General features: G+C 47.1%; 1 protein-coding gene across 1 annotated transcript; it reads left to right on the top strand.

The window, feature by feature from the left end:
* The first annotated feature begins 193 nt into the window (after positions 1–193).
* Positions 194–24,113, top strand: LOC129715153 (E3 ubiquitin/ISG15 ligase TRIM25-like). The gene is made up of 7 exons (XM_055665019.1): positions 194–1,080; positions 6,687–6,782; positions 12,479–12,709; positions 13,897–13,919; positions 17,090–17,212; positions 18,674–18,745; positions 23,772–24,113. Exons 1-7 carry the CDS (start codon positions 511–513, stop codon positions 23,941–23,943), a joined length of 1,287 nt encoding a protein of 428 aa, XP_055520994.1. The 5' UTR covers positions 194–510; the 3' UTR covers positions 23,944–24,113.
* The last annotated feature ends 428 nt before the right edge of the window (positions 24,114–24,541 follow it).

The raw sequence follows: 24,541 nt of genomic DNA, 5'->3' as shown, positions 1-24,541 counted from the left end.
GCCGACAGCGACAAACATGTCCCATCTATACTAGTCCAACCCGCCTACGCTTGGCTCTCTGACCTATCCACATACATACCTGTCTAAACATTTCTTAAATGTTGCAACAATGGCTGCCTCAAACCCTAGCACGTTGTGTCTATCTTCAGTATAAACCAGCATCTGCAGTTCCTTCCTCAACCTGCACTCACGAAGCTTGGAGAAAATAAAGTTCCCAAATGACAAAACTCAGCATTGATTTTGTGGATGTCTACGTGTAACTGTCTGAAGAAGGGTCTTGACCTGAACGGTCACCCTTTCCTCCTCTGCAGAGATGCTGCCTGACCTGCTGAGATACTCCAGCACTCTGTGTCTCTCTTCAATATGTAACTTGGCTGGGCAAGCGTAGAACTCGAGGGGTTAACTTCGAGACAAACATTGAAACTGAAAGTAAGTGATTTCCTGGAATCCACGTTCTTCCTTTCGGACCAGGCTCTGTATCTTTGCTCTGCACTGTTGGGGCGAGGCAGAATGGCGGCTGCAGGCTTGACGGAAGAATTGACCTGTGCGGTGTGTCTGGGCTTGTACCAGGACCCTGTGGCACTGCCCTGCCAGCACAGTTTCTGTGCCAAATGTATCGGCGATGCCTGGGACCATTCAGTGACCAGGTTTGGGGTCAACTGTCCTCAATGTCGCAGAAACTTCAACCCCAGGCCCAGCCTGGTGAAGAACCACACTCTGCGGAACATCGTGGAGAAGTACAGCCAGAGCAAGCCCACTGCCCCTGCTGCCCGGCCCAGTCCCGTGATGTGTGAGTACTGTATCGACAGCCCATCCCCGGCTGTGAAGACGTGCCTCAAATGTGAAACCTCCTTCTGCTCCCACCATCTGCAGCCGCATCTGACCAAGCAGGTCTACAAGGACCACGGGCTGATCGAGCCCATTGCCGACTTCACCACCAGGCAGTGCCCAACTCATAAGAAGATCATTGAGTTCTACTGCGAGCAGGACCAGGAGTGTGTGTGTATGTCCTGCACTGTCATCGGGAAACACAAATCGCACTCACTATTGACTCTGGAGCAGGCAAAGTCCAAAATCAAGGTGAGCAAAGTTCTTGTGGAGTTGGTGCCTCCAGTAAATGATCCACCGGGCTCATCCTCAGATCTGATGGGACTTTCATAAAGTTTGGAAAGATTACAAGGGTTGTCTGAGTTTGAAGAAGAGTTTGGTTGGGATTATCGTGTTAGAGGTCAAGCTATAGTCAATCAAGAAGACCGGACATAGATGTCCTTGCCTCACTCCGGTCACTCCCTCCTCCCCTCTCCCATAAGGCAAGAGGTACAGAAGTGTGAAAACGCACACCTCCAGATTCAGGGACAGTTTCTTCCCAGCTGTCATCAGGCAACTGAACCATCCTATCACCAACTAGAGAGTGGTGCTGACTTCCCATCTACCTCATTGGAGACCCTCAGACTATCTTTAATTGGACTTTATCTTGCACTGAACTTTATTCCCTTTATCCTGTATCTACACTGTGGACGGCTTGATTGTAATCATAAATAGTCTTTCCGCTGACTGGGTAGCATGCAACAAAAAGCTTTGCACTGTACATCGGTGCACGTGATAATAAACTAAACTAACTTACATAAACTAAACAAAATTAACTAAAATAATTATCCAGATATTCCAGGGATGAGTTGAGGTTCTGGGAGATGGCATCTGTCATGGCTCTGTTCTGCCAGTTGGTGAATTTAGTGGATCAAGTTTGTCGAGGTGACTGATGTATGATGTGTGCCATGACCAGCGTCTCGAAGCACTTCATGATGCTGGATGTCAGAGCCACCAAGTGGTCGTCAAAGTATAAATGGTTATTGTGATTTTATTTGTGAAAAGCAACACTGGTTTACACTGAAGATAGACACAAACCATCTGACCAAAATGCCCCATTTAATCTAGTTCCATTTGTCCATATTTGGTTCACATCCCACTAAAACTTTCCTATTCATGTACCTGTCCAGGTGCCCTTTAAACATTGTTATAGTATCTGTCTCAACGTCCTCCACTGGAAGCTTGTCAATATATACACCATCCTCTGAGTGAAAAAGTTGCCCTCAGCTTCCTATTCAACCTTTCCCCTCTCACCTTCAACACATATATTTACTAGTTCTTGATTCCACCACACTGTACGTTCACCCTCACACTATCAATTCATGATTTTATACATATCTAGATCAACCCTCAGCCTCCTGCGCTCCAGTAATAAAGTACTAGCCTGCCCAATCTCAGGCCCTCAAGCCCTGGCAACACCCTCATAAATCTTCTCTGCAGTTTAATAACATCCTTCCTGTCGCAAAACTAGGTAACCAAAACTGAACAAAATACTTGCAAAGGTAGACAAATGTGCTGGAGAAACTCAGCGGGTGCAGCAGCATCTATGGAGCGAAGGAAATAGGCAACGTTTTGGGCTGAAACTATTCTTCAGACTGATGTAGGGTGGGGAGATGAAAGGAAAAAGGAAGAGGAGGAGCCTGAGGGCTAAAGGAGAGCTGAGAGGGGGAGGAGACCGTAAGAGCTAACGGAAATTGGAGAATTCAATGTTTATGCCGCTAGGGTGCAGACTGCCCAAGCGGAATATGAGGCGCTGCTCCTCCAATTTCCGGTGGTGCTTACTCTGGCCATGGAGGAGGCCCAGGACAGAGAGATCGGATTTGGAATGGGAGCGGGAGTTGAAGTGCTGAGCCACCGGGAGATCAGGTTGGTTAATGCGGAGCTGTTCGACGAAACGATTGCCAAGCCTACGCTTGGTCACATCGATGTAGATCAGCTGACATCTACAGCAGCGGATGCAATTGATGAGGTTGGAGGAGATGCAGGTGAACCTCTGTCGCTCATGGAACGACTGCTTGGGCCCTTGAATGGAATCGAGGGGGAAGGTAAAGCGACAAATGTAGCATCTTTTGCGGTTGCAAGGGAAAGTGCCCGGGGAGGTGGTGGTGCGGGAGGGAGGGAAGAATTGACCAGGGAGTTACGGAGGGAGCGGTCTTTGCGGAAAGCAGATGGGGGGGGGGGGGGGGAGATTGGAATATGTGGTGAGTGGTGGGTCCTCCCATTCTGAACCCAGGATGACCAGGTGACGGACCAGCTCCTCATAATGCTGCATGCCAATAACATCAAGGACCTTGATCCCCGGCCAGGCATCAGCTTGTGACATGTAGAAGGGATGATGGCAAGGAGGCCCTGACATAGGCGAAGACCAAGTCTGATGAGGAGGATGTTGCAGCAAGTGACTTTTACATGTATTTGAATAGCTGTCCTTTGCTTTTCAGGAAATGGTTTAAATATCAAGCAGAAAAGTTCCACAACTTCTCACAAATATAATGTTTCTGTTCATATAAAGATGATCTTAAATGACCACCTAAACTGTCATTCGGCAACCTAAAAAGCTGCTTAGGTTGCCCGGCTGGCAACAGTGAAAAAAAGTTAAGAGTTAAGTGAGTTAAAAGTTAAGAAGAAATCGATCTGGTTTGGCAACAGCGCTGGCCAGGACAGGAAGGCTCTGCAGAGAGTAGTATGCACTATGGGAACTATATTCCCCCCTCCCCCTTTGCAGGACATACACCAGGATGTGCAGATCCAGAGCCAGCAAGATCATGAATGACCCCTACCACCCCAGCAACGGACTGTTCCAGCTGCTACGGTCATGCAAGCACCTCCGCTGTCACGCTGTGAAAACAGAGAGGACGAGACGGAGTTTCTTCCCACAGGCCATTAGGACTGTAAACTCTTATCTCATTGGGGAGTAATTACTGTTGTGTCTTTTTTCCTTTAAATGTAAATACTGGTTTTGTTCTGTTCTGTTGTTTTGCACAATCTCGCAGGCATTGCCACTTTCATTTCACTGTACAACTTGAATGTGTGTGTGACAAATAAAGTTGACTTGACTTGATTTGACTGCTCTCTACTTGTGGTAGGATAGTTCAGTTGCCTGATAACAGCTGGGAAGAAACTGCGCCCGAATCTGGAGGTGTGCGTTATCCACTGTAGCTTTTCACTGTACCTCAATGCATGTGACAATACACTAAACTAAACTACGTTTTCACACGTCTGTAGCTCGTGCCTGATGGGAGAGGGGAGAAGTGGGAGTGGCCGGGGTGCGACTCATCCTTGATTAGGCTATTTTAGACTGGGTATTGAGTAATGAGGAAGGGTTAGTTAGTAGTCTTGTTGTGCGTGGCCCCTTGGGCAAGAGTGACCATAATATGGTTGAGTTCTTCATTAGGATGGAGAGTGACATTGTTAATTCAGAAACAATGGTTTTGAACTTAAAGAAAGGTAACTTTGAGGGTATGAGACGTGAATTGGCCAAGATTGACTGGCAATTAATTCTAAAAGGGTTGACGGTGGATATGCAATGGAAGGCATTTAAAGACTGCATGGATGAACTACAAAAATTGTTCATCCCAGTTTGGCAAAAGAATAAATCAGGGAAGGTAGTACATCCATGGATAACAAGGGAAATCAGGGATAGTATCAAAGCAAAGGATGATGCGTACAAACTAGCCAGAAAAAAGCAGCATACCGGAGCACTGGGAGAAATTCAGAGACCAGCAGAGGAGGACGAAGGGCTTAATTAGGAAAGGAAAAATGGATTATGAAAGAAAACTAGCAGGGAACATAATAACAATGCATTTCGTTGTCTCTGTACTGTACACTGACAATGACAATTAAAATTGAATCTGAATCTGAATCTGAAAACTGACTGCAAAAGTTTTTATAGATATGTGAAAAGAAAGAGATTAGTTAAAACAAATGTAGGTCCCTTGCAGTCAGAAACAGGTGAGTTGATCATGGGGAACCAGGATATGGCGGACCAATTGAATAACTACTTTGGTTCCGTCTTCACTAAGGAAGACATAAATGATCTGCCGGAAATAGCAGGGGCCCGCGAGTCAAAGGAGGTGGAGGAATTGAGTGAAATCCAGGTTAGTCGGGAAGTGGTGTTGGGTAAATTGAATGGATTAAAGGCCGATAAATCCCCAGGGCCAGATAGGCTGCATCCCAGAGTACTTAAGGAAGTAGCTCCAGAAATAGTGGATGCATTAGTAATAATCTTTCAAAACTCTTTAGATTCTGGAGTAGTTCCAGAGGATTGGCGGGTAGCAAACGTAACCCCACTTTTTAAGAAGGGAGGGAGAGAGAAAACGGGGAATTACAGACCAGTTAGTCTAACATCGGTAGTGGGGAAACTGCTAGAGTCAGTTATTAAAGATGGGATAGCAGCACATTTGGAAAGTGGTGAAATCATTGGACAAAGTCAGCATGGATTTACGAAAGGTAAATCATGTCTGACGAATCTTATAGAATTTTTCGAGGATGTAACTAGTAACGTGGATAGGGGAGAACCAGTGGATGTGGTGTATCTGGACTTCCAGAAGGCTTTCAACAAGGTCCCACATAAGAGATTAGTATACAAACTTAAAGCACATGGCATTGGGGGTTCAGTATTAATGTGGATAGAGAACTGGCTGGCAAACAGGAAGCAAAGAGTAGGAGTAAACGGGTCCTTTTCACAATGGCAGGCAGTGACTAGTGGGGTACCGCAAGGCTCAGTACTGGGACCCCAGCTATTTACAATATATATTAATGATCTGGATGAGGGAATTGAAGGCAATATCTCCAAGTTTGCGGATGACACTAAGCTGGGGGGCAGTGTTAGGTGTGAGGAGGATGCTAGGAGACTGCAAGGTGACTTGGATAGGCTGGGTGAGTGGGCAAATGTTTGGCAGATGCAGTATAATGTGGATAAATGTGAGGTTATCCATTTTGGTGGCAAAAACGGGAAAGCAGATTATTATCTAAATGGTGGCCGATTGGGAAAGGGGGAGATACAGCGCGACCTGGGTGTCATGGTACACCAGTCATTGAAGGTAGGCATGCAGGTGCAGCAGGCAGTAAAGAAAGCAAATGGTATGTTGGCTTTCATAGCAAGAGGATTTGAGTATAGGAGCAGGGAGGTTCTACTGCAGTTGAACAGGGTCTTGGTGAGACCACACCTGGAGTATTGCGTGCAGTTTTGGTCTCCAAATCTGAGGAAGGACATTATTGCCATAGAGGGAGTGCAGAGAAGGTTCACCAGACTGATTCCTGGGATGTCAGGACTGTCTTATGAAGAAAGACTGGATAGACTTGGTTTATACTCTCTAGAATTTAGGAGATTGAGAGGGGATCTTATAGAAACTTACAAAATTCTTAAGGGGTTGGACAGGCTAGATGCAGGAAGATTGTTCCCGATGTTGGGGAGCCCAGGACAAGGGGTCACAGCTTAAGGATAAGGGGGAAATCCTTTAGAACCGAGATGAGGAGAACTTTTTTCACACAGAGAGTGGTGAATCTCTGGAACTCTCTGTCACAGAGGGTAGTTGAGGCCAGTTCATTGGCTATATTTAAGAGGGAGTTAGATGTGGCCCTTGTGGCCAAGGGGATCAGAGGGTATGGAGAGAAGGCAGGTACGGGATACTGAGTTGGATGATCAGCCATGATCATATTGAATGGCGGTGCAGGCTCGAAGGGCCGAATGGCCTACTCCTGCACCTAATTTCTATGTTTCTATGCTGCTGCCCTTATCGAGGCAGCCTGAAATGTAAATGGAGTCAATATATCTCCTGCTTCTTGTGTCTCTTCCTGAAACATTTCCGCTGTTGTTCCAGTGGAAACTCCAGAGCGAGGTCAGGAATCTTTATGAACATCAGGATGATTGCACAAGGAAACAGCTGAGCCTAAAGCAACAAGAACGTGAAATAAAGGTAAGAAATATTACATGTAAGTGCACTGGGAGAGGGCCTGTCTCATAACCATGGACCTGTCCGCTTGAAACAGAGATACCGATTCCCAATTATCTCCATATTATATTTAGGAAAAAACTGCAGATGCTGGTTTACATCAAGCTGTTACTCAGTGGGTCAGGCAGCATCTCTGCAGGAAAGGAATAGGTGACCCATTGGTTCCCAAAGAAGGGTTTAAAAAAGACACATGCAATGACAATAAAGCATTCTGATTCTGATTCTGATTCTGAAGGGTCTCGACCATTCCTTCTCTCCAGAGGTGCTGCTTACCCCGTTGAGTTACATCAGCATTTTGTGTCTATGATCCCAGTTAAACCATGATCATGGAGGTGTACAATTCATTTCCTCAATTCCCTGATCTTTAGTTTTTAGTTTAGTTTAGAGATACACCGTGGAAACTAGCCCATCAGCCCACTGAGTCTGCACCGACCAGCGATCTCCACACATTTACACTATCCTACACACACTAGGGACAATTTACACATACACCAAACCAACTAACCTACAAACGTGTATGTCTTTGGAATGTAGGATGAAACCGAAGATCTCGGAGAAAAGCCACACAGGTCATGGTGAGAACGTACTAACTCCGAATAGACAGTACCTATAGTCGGGATTGAACCAAGGTCTCCAACTCTGCAAGCTGTAAGGCAGCAACTCTGCCACTGTGCCGCCTCTTATTTGTTCTTTAACTTAAGAGAACTGCTCGCAGTGTCATTATGGGGGACACGGTGGCACAGCGGTACCGTTGCTGCCTTACAGCACCAGAGACCCGGGTTCAATCCTGACAATGGGTGCTGTTTGTACGGAGTTTGTACATTCTCCCTGTGACTGTGGTTATCTCCGGGTGCTCCAATTTCCTCCCACGCTCCAAAGACATACAGGATTGCAGGTTATTTGTCTTGGTATAAATGTAAATGTAAATACGCTCCTAAAGCTTCCCCCCCCAGGTCTAGTTCAGTAAAAACACTGACTCAAGCACTGGACCAACTAATCAAATTTAGAATGAACACAAATTCTCCTATATGATACCTAAATCACGGCGAGTTCAATCTTTGTCTCTGCCTGGCCAAGCCTTTCAGCCTTGTGCAAGCAGACACTGCCCAAAAGGTCACGCGGTCCCAAGCGCCCTTCCAGAAGATTGACACCGATCTAAAATGGGGGCTACCTTTTAAAGATCCACGAACCTTGAGATTGGTGGTTCCCCTTACAATCCAATCATACATATCAATTATATCAATACATTATTGACAGTTCCCCAACCCAATTACAGAGAGCCTGAAACAATGTTTCTTACAGAAGCTTCTGGAAGGAAGCTAGTTAACTGAATAATGCAACATTTACCCTGGAACACAAAAGAAATCTGCCAGGGCTTAACACTTTAGCCAATCAACATAACTGTCTTGCAACATTATTTACAATCCCTGTGGCTTCTTATGCAGAAATGACAAAAAGGCCTTGTGGATGCATGAATCCTCTGCTTTATTTTGGCCAGGATTTACATAAATTGTTCCTAGTGTGTGCTAGGATAGTGTTAATGTGTGGGTATAGGTGGTGGGTGCGGACTCGGTGGGCTGAAGGGCCTGTTTGCGCTGTAGCTCTAAACTAAACTTAACTAAACTAAACTGAAATCATCATCATCCTTTTATTTGTCATCATGCAAAGCAACAATTGTACAGTGCAAAATGAGAAGACATTTTCCAGGGAATACCGGAGCATCGCACATAAAAACTTAAACAATTCACGCATAAATAAAAACGATAAAAAAACAATCCTGTTCCTGATAAAAACAGTACGAATAGTTTAAAAAGTGCAGGTAAAAAAAAGCAACATTAAAATACAAGTAAAAAAAACCAGTAATAAAATGTCCAGTGGCCTGAGCCAGTGCCAGAGTTATTACTCAGTGCCAGTTATTAAATTGTCAGTGCAAAAGCAGCAGAATCAGGAGGTGACTGTTTAGCAGCCGCACAGCCTGTGGAAGGAAGCTGTTTAGCAGTCTGGTTGTCCGGGCTTTGATGCTGCGGTATCTCTTTCCTGATGGCAGGAGATCTAGATGTGTGTGGAAGGGGTGCAGTCTGTCCTTTCCTTAGCTCAGTGCTTTTTTCAGGCAGCGGCTCTGGAACAGTTCTTGTACCGAGGGTAGGGAGACGCCAATGATCCTCTCTGCTCCCCTCACTACCCTCTGCAGAGATTTCCTGTCTGAGCAGTTACAGTTGGAGTACCACGTGTTCATGCAGTACGTGACTCCACCGTGACCCTATAAAAAGTCCTGAGGATGTTGGTGGGAAGTGAGACCTGTTTGAGTTTCCTCAGGTAGTGCAGTCGCTGATGGGCCCGTTTGACAATCCCAGTGATGTTCCTGGACCAGGTGAGACTGTCTGTGATTTGCACTCCGAGGAACTTTATGCTCTCCACTCTCTCCACTGTGGTGCCACTGATGTTGAGGGGTGTGTGTTTGGGCTGCGACCTCCTGAAGTCGACAATCATCTCCTTTATTTTGTCCACATTCAATTCTAAATTGTTGTTGCTGCACCAGTCCACTAGTTGTTTCACTTCCTCCCTGTATATTGTTTCATCCTCTCCACTATGAGTCCCACCACTGTGGTGTCATCTGCAAATTTAATAATCCTGTTGTCCCTGAATCTAGCAGCACAGTCATGTGTGGGCAGTTTGAACAACAGCGGGCTGAGCACACAGCCTTGAGGGGAGCCGGTGCTCAGCGTGATCGAGCCTGAGGTGTTCTTGCCAACACGGACTGACTGCGGTCTCTCTGTCAGAAAGTCCAGGATCCAGTGACACAGGGTGGTGTTGAGGCCCAGAAGGGATAGTTTCTCCACAAGTCTCTGTGGGATGATGGTGTTAAAGGCTGAGCTGAAGTAAATGTACAGGATTCTGGCGTAGGTGTTTGTTTTCCAGATGAGTGAGTACTGTGTGCAGCGTAGTAGAGATGGCATCTCAGGGCTATCGCTTAACTTTTTTTCCCTATTGCCAGCCGGGCAACCTTGGCAGCTTTTTAGGTTGCCAAATGACAGTTTAGGTGGTCAATTAAGATGGCTTGCATGACACGTGCGATAATGTGCTCGGACGAAGTGCGTAGTTACCAGTCGGAATTATACTCAATGAAGCATTCACATATTATTTCTGCTTCAAATAAAGTCACAAACTAAACATTCACCAATCAAGACATGATATATCCCACAATGACATGCAGTGAAATTATAAGACAGTATCTCAACTCTTTTTACACTTGCAATTAATGCAATTTCTATTAGTTCTTTCCACTTACAAACAAAAAAGTGGTTGGATTATTTAGCGTATGATCAACCTGTGTCAATAAATCCTGGACAATGGTAACATATATGCGTCCGTATAGTTGTGAATGTTGCTCATTAAATAACTACAGTACTGATACTCCATATTAAGAGCATTGATTTGCTGTTAAAATGAATTCTGTAATAACATGTCAACGGTAGCAGTGACAATCGAACACTGCGGTTTAATGCTTCACGTGTTCACAATTTAATGAATCCATGGATTTTATGGATTAAAACAAATAATAACATTGGGAATTAAAACGCATTTGATTGCATTCCGTTATCAAACATAGTCAATGTTCGTTCTGAAGACATTTCGAGGACAATAGGATCAGGGAGGGGGGTGTGTGTGAATCAGTGCGGGGTGGGTAGATGGCGGGGGGGGGGGGGGGGGGGAATTAGAAGGCAATTGGTGCAGAATGGATGGATTGAGGCAGGTGAACTAGTACGTGTTGGTTGGAGTAGGTAAAATTGTGAGGGGAGAGCACAGGGGATGTCAGTGGTGTTGAACGGGGGGGTTCAGTACGGGATGGATGGCGGTAGACAAAAGTGCTGGAGAAACAGCGGGTGAGGCAGCATCTATGGAGCGAAGGAAATAGGCAACGTTTCGGGTCGAGACACTTCTTCAGACTGTTCCCCCCATTCTTCTTGAATGGGAGGATCAGTACAGGATGGATGGGGGGGGGGGGGAGGAGATCAGCGCAGGATGGATGGGGGGGGGGGGGGTCAGTACTGTGGATCAGAGGGTCTGCAGGATGAATGGGAGATCACTACAGGATGAATGAGGAGAAGGTGCAAGGTAAATGGAGGGTGGGTCAGTACGGGATGGATGGAGGAGAAGTGCTGGATGGATGGAGGAGAAGAGCGATGGATGATGGGAAAAGGGTAAGTACAGGGTGAATTGGGAAACCAGTGTAGGATGGATGGGGGGGGGGGGGGGGGGGGGGTAGCAGGAGAATTAATGCGAGGTGGATAGGGTGATCAGCGCAGGATGAATAGATTGGGGGAGGGGAGCACAGGGGATCTCAGTGAGGACTGAATAGAGGCGGGAATGGGGATCAGTGCGGGAGGGAGAGGAGACGTGCCAGGATAAGGGGAGGGGGGGGGCGGAGGGGGCGTACAAGAGAGAGAGAGAGAGAGAGTGAGAAGGGGGGCGAGGTGGGGAGGAAGGAGGGTCAGCGCTCCTCGGACAACATCGCCCCGCTGCCTTGGCCGTTAGGAACTCCTCGCCACCGCCTCCCTCCTCCGCCATTCAAGGTGCGGGGCCGAGCAGGGCAGCTCAAAGATCCGATAGCTATTTATTTTATTATTTATTTTGAATACCTATAGTGTCTTTGATGCTGCTGCTTCAGAAGTGTGGGAGCGAATGATGGGTCCCGCACAGCCACTCCATCTCCTCCTCCTCCTGCTTGCAAACCTGTTAACGGCGATAACCGCTTTAAAAAATAACCCTCCCGCACGCCAAGTCCTCCCCCTCCCTCCCTCCTCCCGGTCTCGGCGTGCGGGTTTTTTTTTTATAGCGCCGTTAGCGGGTTTGCAAGCCTTATCAGGGCGGGCGGGGGTGGGAGGAGGAGGAGATGGGGCCGCTGCTGCCGCTGTTCTGGGCCCGTCATTCGCTGCGCCCCTTCCTCACCCCGCACCTAGTATCTTTCCCACGCAATACAGCCGTCACCACCGACACAAAACGTCGCGTTCCTTTTCTCCAGAGATGCTGCCTGACCCGCGGAGTTACTCCAGTTTTTTATGTCTATCTTCGGTACAAACCAGTAATTGGTTGCCAAGCTGGGCAAAATGGCTCGGTGTTTAGGTTGCCCGGCGGCGCTTTGAGTGGTCTGTGGCACCCGGGCATCCGTTAATTTCGAGCCCTGTATCTAGAACGTTTGGGGTGATAGGCGAACTGAAGGGGGTCTAATGGCGAGGGGAGGCTGGCAGTAATGTGAGGTTTAACCAGGCATTCAAAGCACTTCATTATTATGGGGGATAGGGCGACAGGGCGGTAATCATTTAGGCAGGCCACAACTGATTTCTTTGCTATTGGGATTATTGTGGAAGTTTTGAGGCATGTGGGGACAATGGCTTGACTAAGTGAGATGTTGAAGATGTTTGTTAGTACATCTGCTAACTCATCTGCACATTCCTTGAGCACCCATCCTGGGATGTTGTCGGGTCCAACTGCTTTCCACGGGTTGACCTTGGACAGGGTTCTCCATGTGTCCATTGAGTCTATGATCAGGACTGGCTGGTCAGTTTGTGAGCAGGGGCTGGCTCTCCCCTTGGGTGTGGTGTTAGCTGCATCAAAACTTGCAAAGAAAAAACAATTGTTTGTGTTGGTTGAATTTTCAGAGAGACATCAAGGAGATGAAGAAAAAACTGTCGACTGAGTTCTCCGGATGGAGGAAGCAATTGGAAGAAGATGAGAAGACTGTACTGAAGATGATCGATGATGAGGAACACCGAGTGCTCTCCCGCATCAAGAGCGAATCCAACTCGTTGGTAGGAAAGATGAAAAAACTTCAACTAATGGAAAAGGAATCCCAAGACCATGATCAGAAGGATGCTCTCTCTTTTATTCAGGTACTGGTTCAAGCACACAGTTACTGCAGTATATTCCCCCCACATTACAAACGCGTACAGGTTTGTAGGTTAATTGGCTTGGTATAAATGTACATTGTCTCTAGTGTGTGTAGGATAGTGCTAGTGTATGGGGTGAGCGCTGGTCAGCACGGACTTGGTGGGCCGAAGGGTCTGTTTTCACGCTTTATCTCTAAAGTCTCTATTTTAAAATTTGTATCAGTTCTTATATAAAGGCCATAAGGGGTTCAATGATTACTGGAAAAATTGCCCTACTGAGGAAATTAGACTTTGTCTCTGGAACTGATGCACTACAATGCCGAGAACTAAATTCTGCACTCTGTATCTTCCCCTTTGCTCTACCTATTGTATTTGAGTTTGACTTGATTTTATCTATGGATGGTATATCTGAGCTGTTCAGATAGCATGCAGTACAAAGCTTTTCACTGTACCTCGTCACACGTGACAATAATAAACCTCAACCGAACCGTCGTGTGTTGCTATAAGTGGTGGAAGCTGTGGGGAGTTGATGAAAATATGTGGAGAATAAAATGTATTTAGTGTAAATGAGTGCTTGACAGTCAATGGGCTGAAGGACCTGCATATTTGTGATTCTTCACTGAAGCAAAAGCACTTTTGGTGCACTCTTGATAAGATCATAAGACATAGAAGTAGAATATGGCCATTCGGTTCATTATGACCGTACCGTTATTTAATCATGCCTGATCCATTTTTCCTTCTCACCTCCATTCTCCTGCCTTTTCCCCGCGACGTTTGATGCCCAAGAATCTTATCAATCTCTGCTTTAAAAATACCCAATGACTTGGCCTCCACAGCCGTCTGTGGCAATTAATTCTACAGATTCTCCACCCTCTGTCCAACAAAACTCCTTTTATTCTGAGGCTGTGCTCTCTGGTCTTCGACTCTCCCACTACTGGAAACATTTCTCTACATCCACTCTATCCAGGCCGTTCATTATTCAGAAGGTTTATATTTCTATTTATTCTATGGTTTATTGATTTGTACGGGTGTCAGGGGTTATGGGGCGAAGGCAGGAGAATGGGGTTGAGAGGGAATGATTGAATGGCAGAGTAGACGTGATGGGCCAATTGGCTTAATTCTGCCCCTGTAATCTATAAACTATTTTAATTTAAATATGTATTGACCGCTTTTTTTACTTTTATTAACAGGACGTGAAGCAACTCCTTGCGAGGTAAGTCCGAAGTGAACAAGACTTGGTCCCATTGGGAATATACATTAAACGGGAAAGGAATTCAGGGAAGGAGACTGGTTGAAGCATGGAATCCTGTTGGTAACATCACTAACCACCTTGACGGAAGGGGTGGCATGGTGGCTCAGCGGTAGTTGCTGCTGCCTCGCAGCTCCAGAGACCCGGATTTGAACGCCTAATGGTGCTGTCTGTACGGAGTTTGTACGTTCTCCCCGTGACCTGCATGGGTATTTTCTGTGAACTTCGGTTTCCTCCGAAACTCCAAAGATGTCCAGGTTTGTAGGTTAAATGGCGTGGTGTAAATGTAAAATGTCCCTAATGTGGGTGGAATAGTGATAATGTGCGGGGATTGCGGGTCAGCATGGACACGGTGGGCCAAAGGGCCGGTTTCTGCACTGTATCTCTCAGCTAACTAAACTCAAACTCATCATATCACTTCAAATCACCTATCTAAATTGAACAAGATTTATTCCTGATTTGGGCAGATACAGTGATAGGAAGGGTTTAGAGGGAAATGGGTCAAACTTGGGTAAACTGGATAAGCACAGAGTGTCAACTTGGTCGGCATGGACATGGTGGGCCGAAGAGCCAGTTTCGATGCTGCTAACTCTACCATAATAGACAATAGGTGCAGGAGTAGGCCATTCGGCCATTCGACCCAGCACCGCCATTCAATGTGATCATGGCTGATCATCCCCAATCAGTACCCCGTTCCTGCCTTCTCCCCATATCCCCTGACTCCGCTATTTTTCAGAGCCCTATCTAGCTCTCTCTTGAAACTATCCAGAGAACCGGCCTCCACCGCCCTCTGAAGCAGAGAATTCCACAGACTCACAACTCTCTGGGTGAAAAAGACTTTGTGTGACGCTGAGACTTTAAGATCAGCTTTACTTTACTTCATAGATACAGCGATGAAACAGGGCCTTTGGCTCACCGGGTCTGCACCAGCCCGCCGACGTGCGGGTTTGTGGGATAATTGGCCCACTAAGTTGTCCCTAGAGTGCAGGGAGTGGATGAGAACATGGGATAACATAGAATTACCATGAACGGGATGATCAATAGTCAGCATGGATTTTGTGACCCATTCACACTAGTGCTATGTTATCCCACTTTCTCATCCACTCCCAACACACTTCTCAAATTACAGAAGCCAAATAACCTCTAAACTCACACATTATTGGGATGCGTGAGGAGAATGTGAAAACTCCAAACAGTCTCACGACCCAAGATCAGGATCGAACCTGGGTCTCTGATGCTGTGAGGCAGCAGCTCTACAACTCTGCAAACTTGGCGTGATCTTTGATTCCACCCTCTCCCTTGAGCCTCACATCCGCCATGTCATTAAAACCTCCTTCTTTCATCTCCACAACATCGCCAAACTCAGACCCTCCCGCTGCTGAAAGACTCATCCATGCCTTCATCTCCTCCCGACTGGACTACTGCAACTCACGTCTCCTTGGCATCAGCTCCACCTACATCAACCGACTCCAACTGGTCCAGAACGCAGCCGCCCGACTCATCACCCACACCAAATCCTGGCATCCCATCACTCCAGTCCTCAAACAACTTCACTGGCTTCCCATCTCCCACCGGATCAACTACAAAATCCTGATCCTCACCTACAAAGCCCTCCACCACCATCTGACCCCCCCATATCTCACTGACCACCTCTCCCCCTACCAACCCTCACGGTCCCTCAGATCCACATCAGCCGGTCTCTTCTCCATCCTCAAGTCCAACCTCCGCAGTTTTGGGGACAGCCTTCTCCAGGGCAGCTCCCAGGCTCTGAAACTCCCTCCCCCAACTGATCCGCAATTCCGTGTCCCTCACCATCTTCCAGTCCCGCCTCAAGACCCATCTCTTCACCTCTGCCTATCCTTAGCCCCACGTCCCCCTCCCTTTTCATCTGTGCATTAATTGCCTCATATTGTGTTTTGTATTGAATTCTGTCTTTACTTTGTGTACTAGTCATGTCTCTACTATTTATTTAATTCCCCTTATATGTTTTTCCTCTACATGCTAAATTTTTGTAAGGTGTCCTTGAGACTCTTGAAAGGCGCCCATAAATAAAATGTATTATTATTATTACTATGCTCCCCAAACAGGCTGAAACCCATTTCCCTAATCTAAAGGGTTTATAACAAGGTTAATAATTAGTTAAAGGATTAAAAGGAAAGTTGAAAAATATGTTACACAAAATGCTGGAGTAACTCAACGGGACAGGCAACATCTCTGGATAGAAGGAATCAGTGAGTTTCGAGTCGAGACCCTTCAGACTGAGAGTCAGGGGAGAGGGAGACACTGGGATAAGGAATGGAAAGGTGTCAAAATGAGAGATCAAAAGAGATAAGCATCAAGGAAAATGTAGAACATTGTTAGCTAGGGGAAGTTGACAACATAACAGACAAAATATAATCAGGGAGACACTCAGACTGGTCAGAGACTGGGAAGGACGGAGAGAGAAGGAGAGCAAGGGTTATTTGAAGTTAGAGAAGTCAATATTCATACAATTTATACATATCTAAATATGTTTGTAAGTTATAGACAATAGGTGCAGTAGTAGGCCATTTGGCCCTTCGAGCCAGCACCGCCATTCAATGTGATCATGGCTGATCATCCCCAATCAGTACCCCGTTCCTGCCTTCTCCCCATATCCCCGACTCTGCTATTTTTAAGTCCTATCTAGCTCTCTTGAAAACAATCAGAGAACCTGCCTCCACCGCCCTCTGAGGCAGAGAATTCCACAGACTCACCACTCTCTGTGAGAAAAAGTGTTGACTCATCTCCATTCTAAATGGCTTACTCCTTATTCTTAAACTGTGGCCCCTGGTTCTGTACTCCCCCAACATCGGGAACATGTTTCCTGCCTCTAGCGTGTCCAAGCCCTTAAAAATCTTATATGTTTCAATGAGAATCCTCTCATCCTTCTAAACTCCAGAGTGTACAAGCCCAGCTGTTCCACTATCTCAGCATATGACAGTGCCGCCATCCCGGGAATTAGTCTCCTCCACGATTCGATCATGGCTGATCTATCTTTCCCTCTCAACCCATCTCCTGCATTCTCCCCATAACCCCTGATACCCATACTAATCAACTGTTTTCTGAAAGTCACTGCCTGGAAGAGTTAATTTGGTTTCTATCTATGGTTTTAGATGCTCACAGCCTGGCAATATCACACCGTACCCAAACGCCGCTGCGTTTCTGAACTACATGGATTCATACAATGAGGTATTCGATCCATACTACAACCAGACTAACACGAGTGAGGGGGCGATGTGAGTATTATCACAAATCATTCCATGGTCCTTAAGGATGTCAAGACTGGGGGGGGTGGAGTTGGAAAAATGGGAGGTTGGTCTTGGAGGGGCGGATATCCACTCCTCAAACTGCGAAGCATCCTGGACAATACAGCTCACCCCCTCCGTGACACACCGGTCAACCCGAGGAGCACCTTCAGCAACAGACTGGTTCCACCAAGATGCAGCACAGAACGCCACAGGAGATCCTTCTTCCCTCTGGTTATCAAACTGTCCAATTCCTTCCCCCTTCTGTGTGGAGTAGACTGACTCCCCTCCCCCCCCCATTTCCCCCCACCACCATCCCAATTTTTGCACATCCCCAATCTTTTCCACTCGTCACTTTAATTTCATGTTTCATGTATTTTGTGTTTTATTGACTTGGCAGATCAGTCTGCCTCTTTAAATAAAGTTCTATCGTATCGTATCGTAGAAAGTACGAAACGCTGTGAAAACTGCTGTCATTAACTAGGAAATAAAGGATTTACATGGATGTTGTTGGGACTCGAGGGTCTGGGGTTGAGTAGGCTGGGACGTTATTTTTTGGAGCGCAGGAGGATGAGGGATGATCTTATAGAAATCTTGTAAAAAATCATGAATGGCATAGATCAGGTGGACGCACAAAATCTCTTGCCCAGAGGAGGGGAATCGAGAACCAGAGGTTACGGTAAAATATATAATAGGAAACTGTGAGGCAACTTTTCACTCAGTGGGTGGGTGATGTATGGAACGAGTGGGCAAGGGAGTTAGTTGAGGCAGTTATAATAACAATAAAGGACACTTGGACGTGTACATGGATAGGTCAGGTTTAGAGGGCTAAACGCAGGCAGGTGGTACCAGTGGGGATGGGGCATCTTGGTCGGCATGGGTAAGTTGGGCCAAAGGGCTGTATGACTCCATGACTTGTCCTATGACTCAGGAACTCATTGAGTCGAGCAGCATCTGTAGAGGCAAACACAGGAGCAAGAGTGTCGAGGGGAGATCTTCTTCTATTTGCACAGCCTAAAGTTGTAGGTCATGGGTAGACCTGTTTGTAATGTTCGTGCACGCCAGGTTGATTGCATCAGTCGAAACAGGGTGGACCACGTGAAGGTTGCAAGCTCCCACCCCCAGGGGGAGATGGTCAGTATAGAGGTGATGGGGTGATGTACACCAGGGAAGCAGCTGATTAGGGGAAACACTATAACTTATGAACCTATGAATAAAGTCCTAGCCTGCTCAATCTCCCCCTATAGCTCAGGCCCTCAAGTCCTGGCAATATTCTCGTAAATCTTTTCTGCTCTCTCATTGAATTTTAGCAAAAAGGTTGAGAGTCGGAAATTTAAAATTAATATGATGAAGGGTTTACAGCGAGTTAAAAACTTTGATTTCTGTAAACCACTGTCTGGGAAAATTTTCATATTCATTCTAACTAACTCTTTTCATTCTTTTGTATTTCAGGCACGATTGGCTCTACAATTTAGGTCAAATAGGCTCTTTGAATCAAAGTCAATCCTTTCAACCTGTTGCTAGGTAATGTGAATGCTTTGTTTTGTGTACAAAGTGCACAATAGAATTGTCACATGCAGTGCATTCATAAAGTATTCAGACCCCTTCACTTTTTCCACATTTTGTTATGTTACGGCCTTATTTTAGAATGGATTAAAAAATTTTTTTTATCATCAATCTACACACAATACCCCAGAATGAAGAAGCGAAAACAGGTGTTTAGTAAATATTTACAAATTAAAAAGAAATAATTGAAATATCATATTTACATAAGTATTCAGACTCTTTGCTATGACACTCACAATTGAGCTCAAATTCATCCTGTTTCCATTGATTATCTTTGAGATGTTTCTACAACTTGATTGGAGTCCACCAGTGGTAAATTAAATTGATTGGACATGATTTGGAAAGGCACATACCTGTCTATATAAGGTCCCACAGTTGACAATGCATGTCAGAGCAAAATACCAAGCCATGAAGAAGAAGGAATTGTCTGTAGATCTCTGAGACAGGATTGTGTCGAGACACAGATCTGGGGATGGGTATAAAACAATTTCTGCAGCATTGCAGGTCACGAAGAGCACAGTGGCCTCCGACATCCTTAAATGGAAGAGCTTTGGAACCACCAGGACTCTTCTTAGAGCTGGCCGCCCGGCTAAACTGACCAATTGGGGAAGAAGGGCCTTGGTCAGGGAGGTGACCAAGATCACATTGTTTTATTAGATTAGATTAGATCCTTTATTTGTCATTCAGACCTTTCAGTCCGAACGAAATGTTGTTGCCTGCAGCCATAATAATAAACAACAAAACACACAATAAACACAAATTAACATCCACCACAGTGAGTTCACCAGGCACCTCCTCACTGTGATGGAGGCAAAAGTCTTAAAGTTACTGTCTCTTCCCTCCTCATTCTCCCTCTGCGCTGAGGCAATATGTTGTTACCCCACCGGGCGATGATAATCAGTCCCGCGGCTCAACGGAGCTCCGCGATCGGGCCGGTTCAAGCTCCGTGGCCCGGGGTGATAGAAGCTTTCGGCGGGCGGCGCGACTTTCGTCAGCAGCGGCCTCTGCAGCCCATCCGCGTTTTATTATTTTCTGTCTATGTTTTTATGTAGTTTTTGTTATTTTTTTTGTGGGGTGTGTGTGTGGGGGGGTGGGGGTGGGGTGGGAGGGAGGGGGGGAAACTTTTTAAATCTCTCCCTGCACGGGAGACCCGACCTTTTCTCGTCGGGTCTCCGTTCTCGTTGGGGCTGCAATGAGGAGCGGCCTCCAACAGGAAGAGACCGGGGACTCTGGTGCCGACGACTCACCACACCGTCGCGGAGCTGGCCGAGTCCGGAGCGGGTGGAGCGGTGGAGGAGCGCTGCTGCTGCTGCTGCTGCTGCTGCGGCCCGACCGGAGAGTCGGAGGCTTCAACTGCAGGTCTGTGGACGGCGGCACCGGGAGCCCGCGGGTCCCTGGAGGGAGACTGCTTTTTCAGGGCTCTCGCAACGGCGACTTCCCCCGCCCGAGTTGTGGGGTCGAAGAGCTCCTGGAGCGGGGCCTGACATCACCGCCCCGCGCGGCTTGGAATGGCCGCGGGACTCTGCGAGCGCACGCCAGGGGCTCTTAACACCAAGACCCGGTGTGCGACCTCACACCACCTGGCGTGGCTTTAATGGCCGCGGGACAATCGCCATCGCCAGCTGGGGGCTTTGACTTTGACTCTGACATCGGGGGTGGGGGGAGAGTGCAGTGGAGAGATAAGTTTATTTGGCCTTCCATCACAGCAATGTGATGGATGTTTATGTAAATTATGTTATGTCTTGGGTCTATTTGTTTGTAATGTATGGCTGCAGAAACGGCATTTCGTTTGGACCTCAAGGGGTCCAAATGACAATTAAATGTATCTTGTATCTTGTATCTATCTTGTATCTTGAAGCTGCCGCCCTCCAGTCCAGCGGACACATGAGCTCTGGAAAACAGGCATCAGCCTGTGACCTGCGAGCTCCCGACTATGTCGTCCACTGGCCTGCGGCCGAGCCCCGGATTCAGGTCGCCGCCACCGGAACGCCGGCTCAGCCACTGGAGCACCGTCTCAGCCCCGAGTCGGGTCGCCCTCACGGGAGCGCCGTTTTAGCCCCGAGTCGGGCCGCCCTCACGGGAGCGCCGTCTTAGCCCCGAGGCGGGCCGCCCTCACCAGAGCACCGTCTCAGCCCCGCGTCGGGCCGCCCTCACTGGAGCACCGTCTCAGCCCCGAGCCGGGCCCCCCTCACCAGAGCGCCGTCTCAGCCTAGAGTCGTGCCGCTGCCACTGGAACGCCGGAACAGCTACGAATTCTGGTTCTGCTTCCGGAGCCTCGAGGTTGGTTGAAGTTGGAGGCCAACAGCTCCGCCATTAGGCCTCAGCACAGACGGAGGCAGAGAAGGGGGGATACGACAGAAACAGTCGCATTCCCCCGAAGGGAGAGACAGAAAACCATGTTTCAGCACCCCCCCCTCACACATAACACAACCTAATAACTAAAATTTGACTAAAACAAGACAAAAAAACCCCCAAAAAAGTAAAGACAGATGGACTGCAGACCAGCCGCAGCCGTTCAACAGCGCCGCCACTTCCGGATATATCCTTTCTTTGATCACCACTGAATTGTGGTGCTGGCTCAAATGGCCGAATGGCCTACTCCTGCACCTATTGTCTATTGTCACTCTGACAGATCTCCAGAGTTCCTCTGTGGAAATGGGAGAACCTTCCGGAAGGACAACTATATCTGCAGCACTCCACCAATGAGGCCTTTATGGTAGAGTGGCCGGACAGAAGCCACTCCTCAGTAAAAGGCACATTGACAGCCCACTTGGAGTTTGCCAAAAGGCATGAGAAACATGATTCTCTGGTCTGATGAAACCAAGATTCTCTTTGGCCTGAATGCCAAGCGTCACGTCTGGAGGAAACCAGGCACCGCTCATCACCTGGCCAATACCATACCTACGGTGAAGCATGGTGGTGGCAGCATCATGCTGTGGGGATGTTTTTCAGTGGCAGGAACTGGGAAACTGTTCAGGATCGAGGGAAAGATGAACGGAGCTAAGTACAGAGAGATCCTTGATGAAAACCTGCTCCAGAGCGTTCTGGACCTGTTCACCTTCCAACAGGACAACGACCCTAAGTACACAGCCAAGACAACGCAGGAGAGGCTTTGGGTAAGTCTGTGAATATCCTTGAGTGGCCCAGCCAGAGCCCAGCCCGGACTTGAATCCGATCGAACATCTCTGGAGGGACCAGAAAATAGCTGTGCAAGCTTGTAGCGTCATACCCAAGAAGACTTGAGGCTGTAATCGCTGCCAAAGGTGCCTCAACAAAGTACTGAGCAAAGGGTGTGGCGGCACTGTGTGATGGGCCACGCATGTACATGGGGGGGGGGGGGGGTCACATGTCCCGGTGATGAGAGGTAGGGGTCATGGGTGCCTCTAGGCATTATATTAAGGGTTAATCGCACTCGCACAATTGTTGGTGAGTGAGGAGAATTAGTGTAGAATTAAAAAACAGTATTTCGGACATACTTCTTGTCTGCCTCATTCTTTAACGGACAACTCCGCATCTGCTACAAGGGTCTGAATACTTATGTAATGTGATATTTTTAATTACTTTGCAAAAATTTCTAAACACCTGTTTTCGCTTTTTTATTATAGGGTATTATGTGTAGATTGACGATTAAAAAAAGAATTTAATCCATTTTAGAATAAGGCTGTAACGTAACAAAATGTGGAAAACGTGAAGGGGTCTGAATACTTTCTGAGTGCACTGTAGGTGCTGACAAAGTTACAAAAAAGTGCTCATCCCATTCTCCGTCCACAACGCGTGTCCCTCTTTGGTCTCTCCACGGCTTCCCCACGCCGGGTCCCAAGTTATCCACCTCAGCCCCCACGAATGATCCAAGGAATGAGTGGCTTAACAAACGATGAGCGTTAGTTGGCACTGGGCCTGTACTTGCTGGAATTTAGAAGGATGAGGGGGACCTTTCCGCCAGTAGGATAGTCTAGGACCAGAGGTCATAGCCTCAGAATTAAAGGATGTTCCTTTAAGAAGGAGATGAGGAGGAATTTCTTTAGTTAGAGGGTGGTGAATCTATGGAATTCATTGCCACAGAAGACTGTGGAGGCCGTCAATGGATATTTTTAAGGCTGAGATAGATAGATTCTTGATTAGCGCGGGTTTCAATAGACAATAGGTGCAGGAGTAGTCCATTTGGCCCTTTGAGCCAGCACCGCCATTCAATGTGATCATGGCTGATCATCCCCAATCAGTACCCCGTTCCTACCTTCTCCCCATATCCCCTGACTGCTATTTTTAAGAGCCCTATCTAGCTCTCTCTTGAAAACATCCAGAGAACTGGCTTCCACTGCCCTCTGAGGCAGAGAATTCCACAGACTCACAACTCTGTGAGAAAAAGTGTTTCCTCGTCTCCGTTCTAAATGGCTTAGTCCGTATTCTTAAGGAGTTTCGGAGGTTATGTGGAGAAGGCAGGAGAATGGTGTTAGGAGGGAGAGATAGATCAGTCATAATTGAATGGTGTAGTAGACTTAATGGGCCGAATGACCTAATTCTGCTCCTAGTACTAATGAACATGAAGATTGGCCCCAGGAAATCTCCAGTCACCAGAAAAACAATATAGATTTTACAGATGGTAACAGTGTGGCATTAATCATTTGTAATTTAGTTTAGTTTAGAGATGCAGTGTGGGGACAGGCCCTTCAGCCCACGCCGACCAGTGATCCCCGCACATTAATGCTATGCTGCACACACTAGCGACAATTTACAATTATACCAATCCAATTAACCTGCAAACCTGCACGTCTTTGGAGTGTGGGAGGAAACTGGAGCACACAAAGAAAACCCATGCGGTCACGGGGAGAACGTACAAACTCCGTACAGACAGCACCCGTAGTCGGGATCGACCCCGCACCTCTGGCGCTGTAAGGCAGCAACTCCACCGCGCCTCCCGAAATTGTAATTATTTGAAGCTTCTGGATGGAAATGAATAAAACCACTGTTCACGTTTTCATTATAGAAACACGACAACTCAGGATGTCCGCGTGGACTGGTCCACCATCACGGCTTCTATCGAAATGAAGATGAACGAATATCAAAAGTACCAAAGAAGCATCCTGGATACCATCAATGGAGAATCTCCTCAGGTACACGAGTTACAAGTGCTGATCCATGCCTCTGCACGGGATTAATGCAACTAATGGTGCCTCGTCTGCCTTTGCGTGTGGAATATTGCAACTTTTGTCAGGGTGTAGTTCAGGTTTGCTGTACAAATCTTACCATAGATACATAGAAACATAGAAAATAGGTGCAGGAATAGGCCATTCGGCCCTCCGAGCCTGCACCGCCATTCAGTATGATCATGGCTGATCATCCAACTCAGTATCCGTACCTGCCTTCTCTCAATACCCCCTGATCCCTTTAGCCACAAGGGCCACATCCAACTCCCTCTTAAATATAGCCAATGAAAACTGCCCCAACCACCCTGTGACGAGTTCCAGAGATTCAAAACTCTCTGTGTGAAGTGCTTTTCTAACTCGGCGAGGTGAAGAGAGAAAACATCGGCAGTCTGCTGGAGTAACATGGTCAGGTGACTTCATTGGACCCTCTGGAGAACATGGATAACACACAAACAAACACACTCAAAAACTCAAACACACACACACACACACACACACACACACACACGTGTACACACTCACAAACTCAAAAACACACACACACGTGTACACACTCAAACACACACACACAGGCACAGTCACACACGCACACAACATGTATGTTTTGTCG

The sequence above is a fragment of the Leucoraja erinacea genome, unplaced genomic scaffold, assembly GCF_028641065.1.
Source record: "Leucoraja erinacea ecotype New England unplaced genomic scaffold, Leri_hhj_1 Leri_1036S, whole genome shotgun sequence".
NCBI classification, from domain to species: Eukaryota; Metazoa; Chordata; class Chondrichthyes; order Rajiformes; family Rajidae; genus Leucoraja; species Leucoraja erinaceus.
This window is presented reverse-complemented; position numbering and strand designations above follow the sequence as displayed.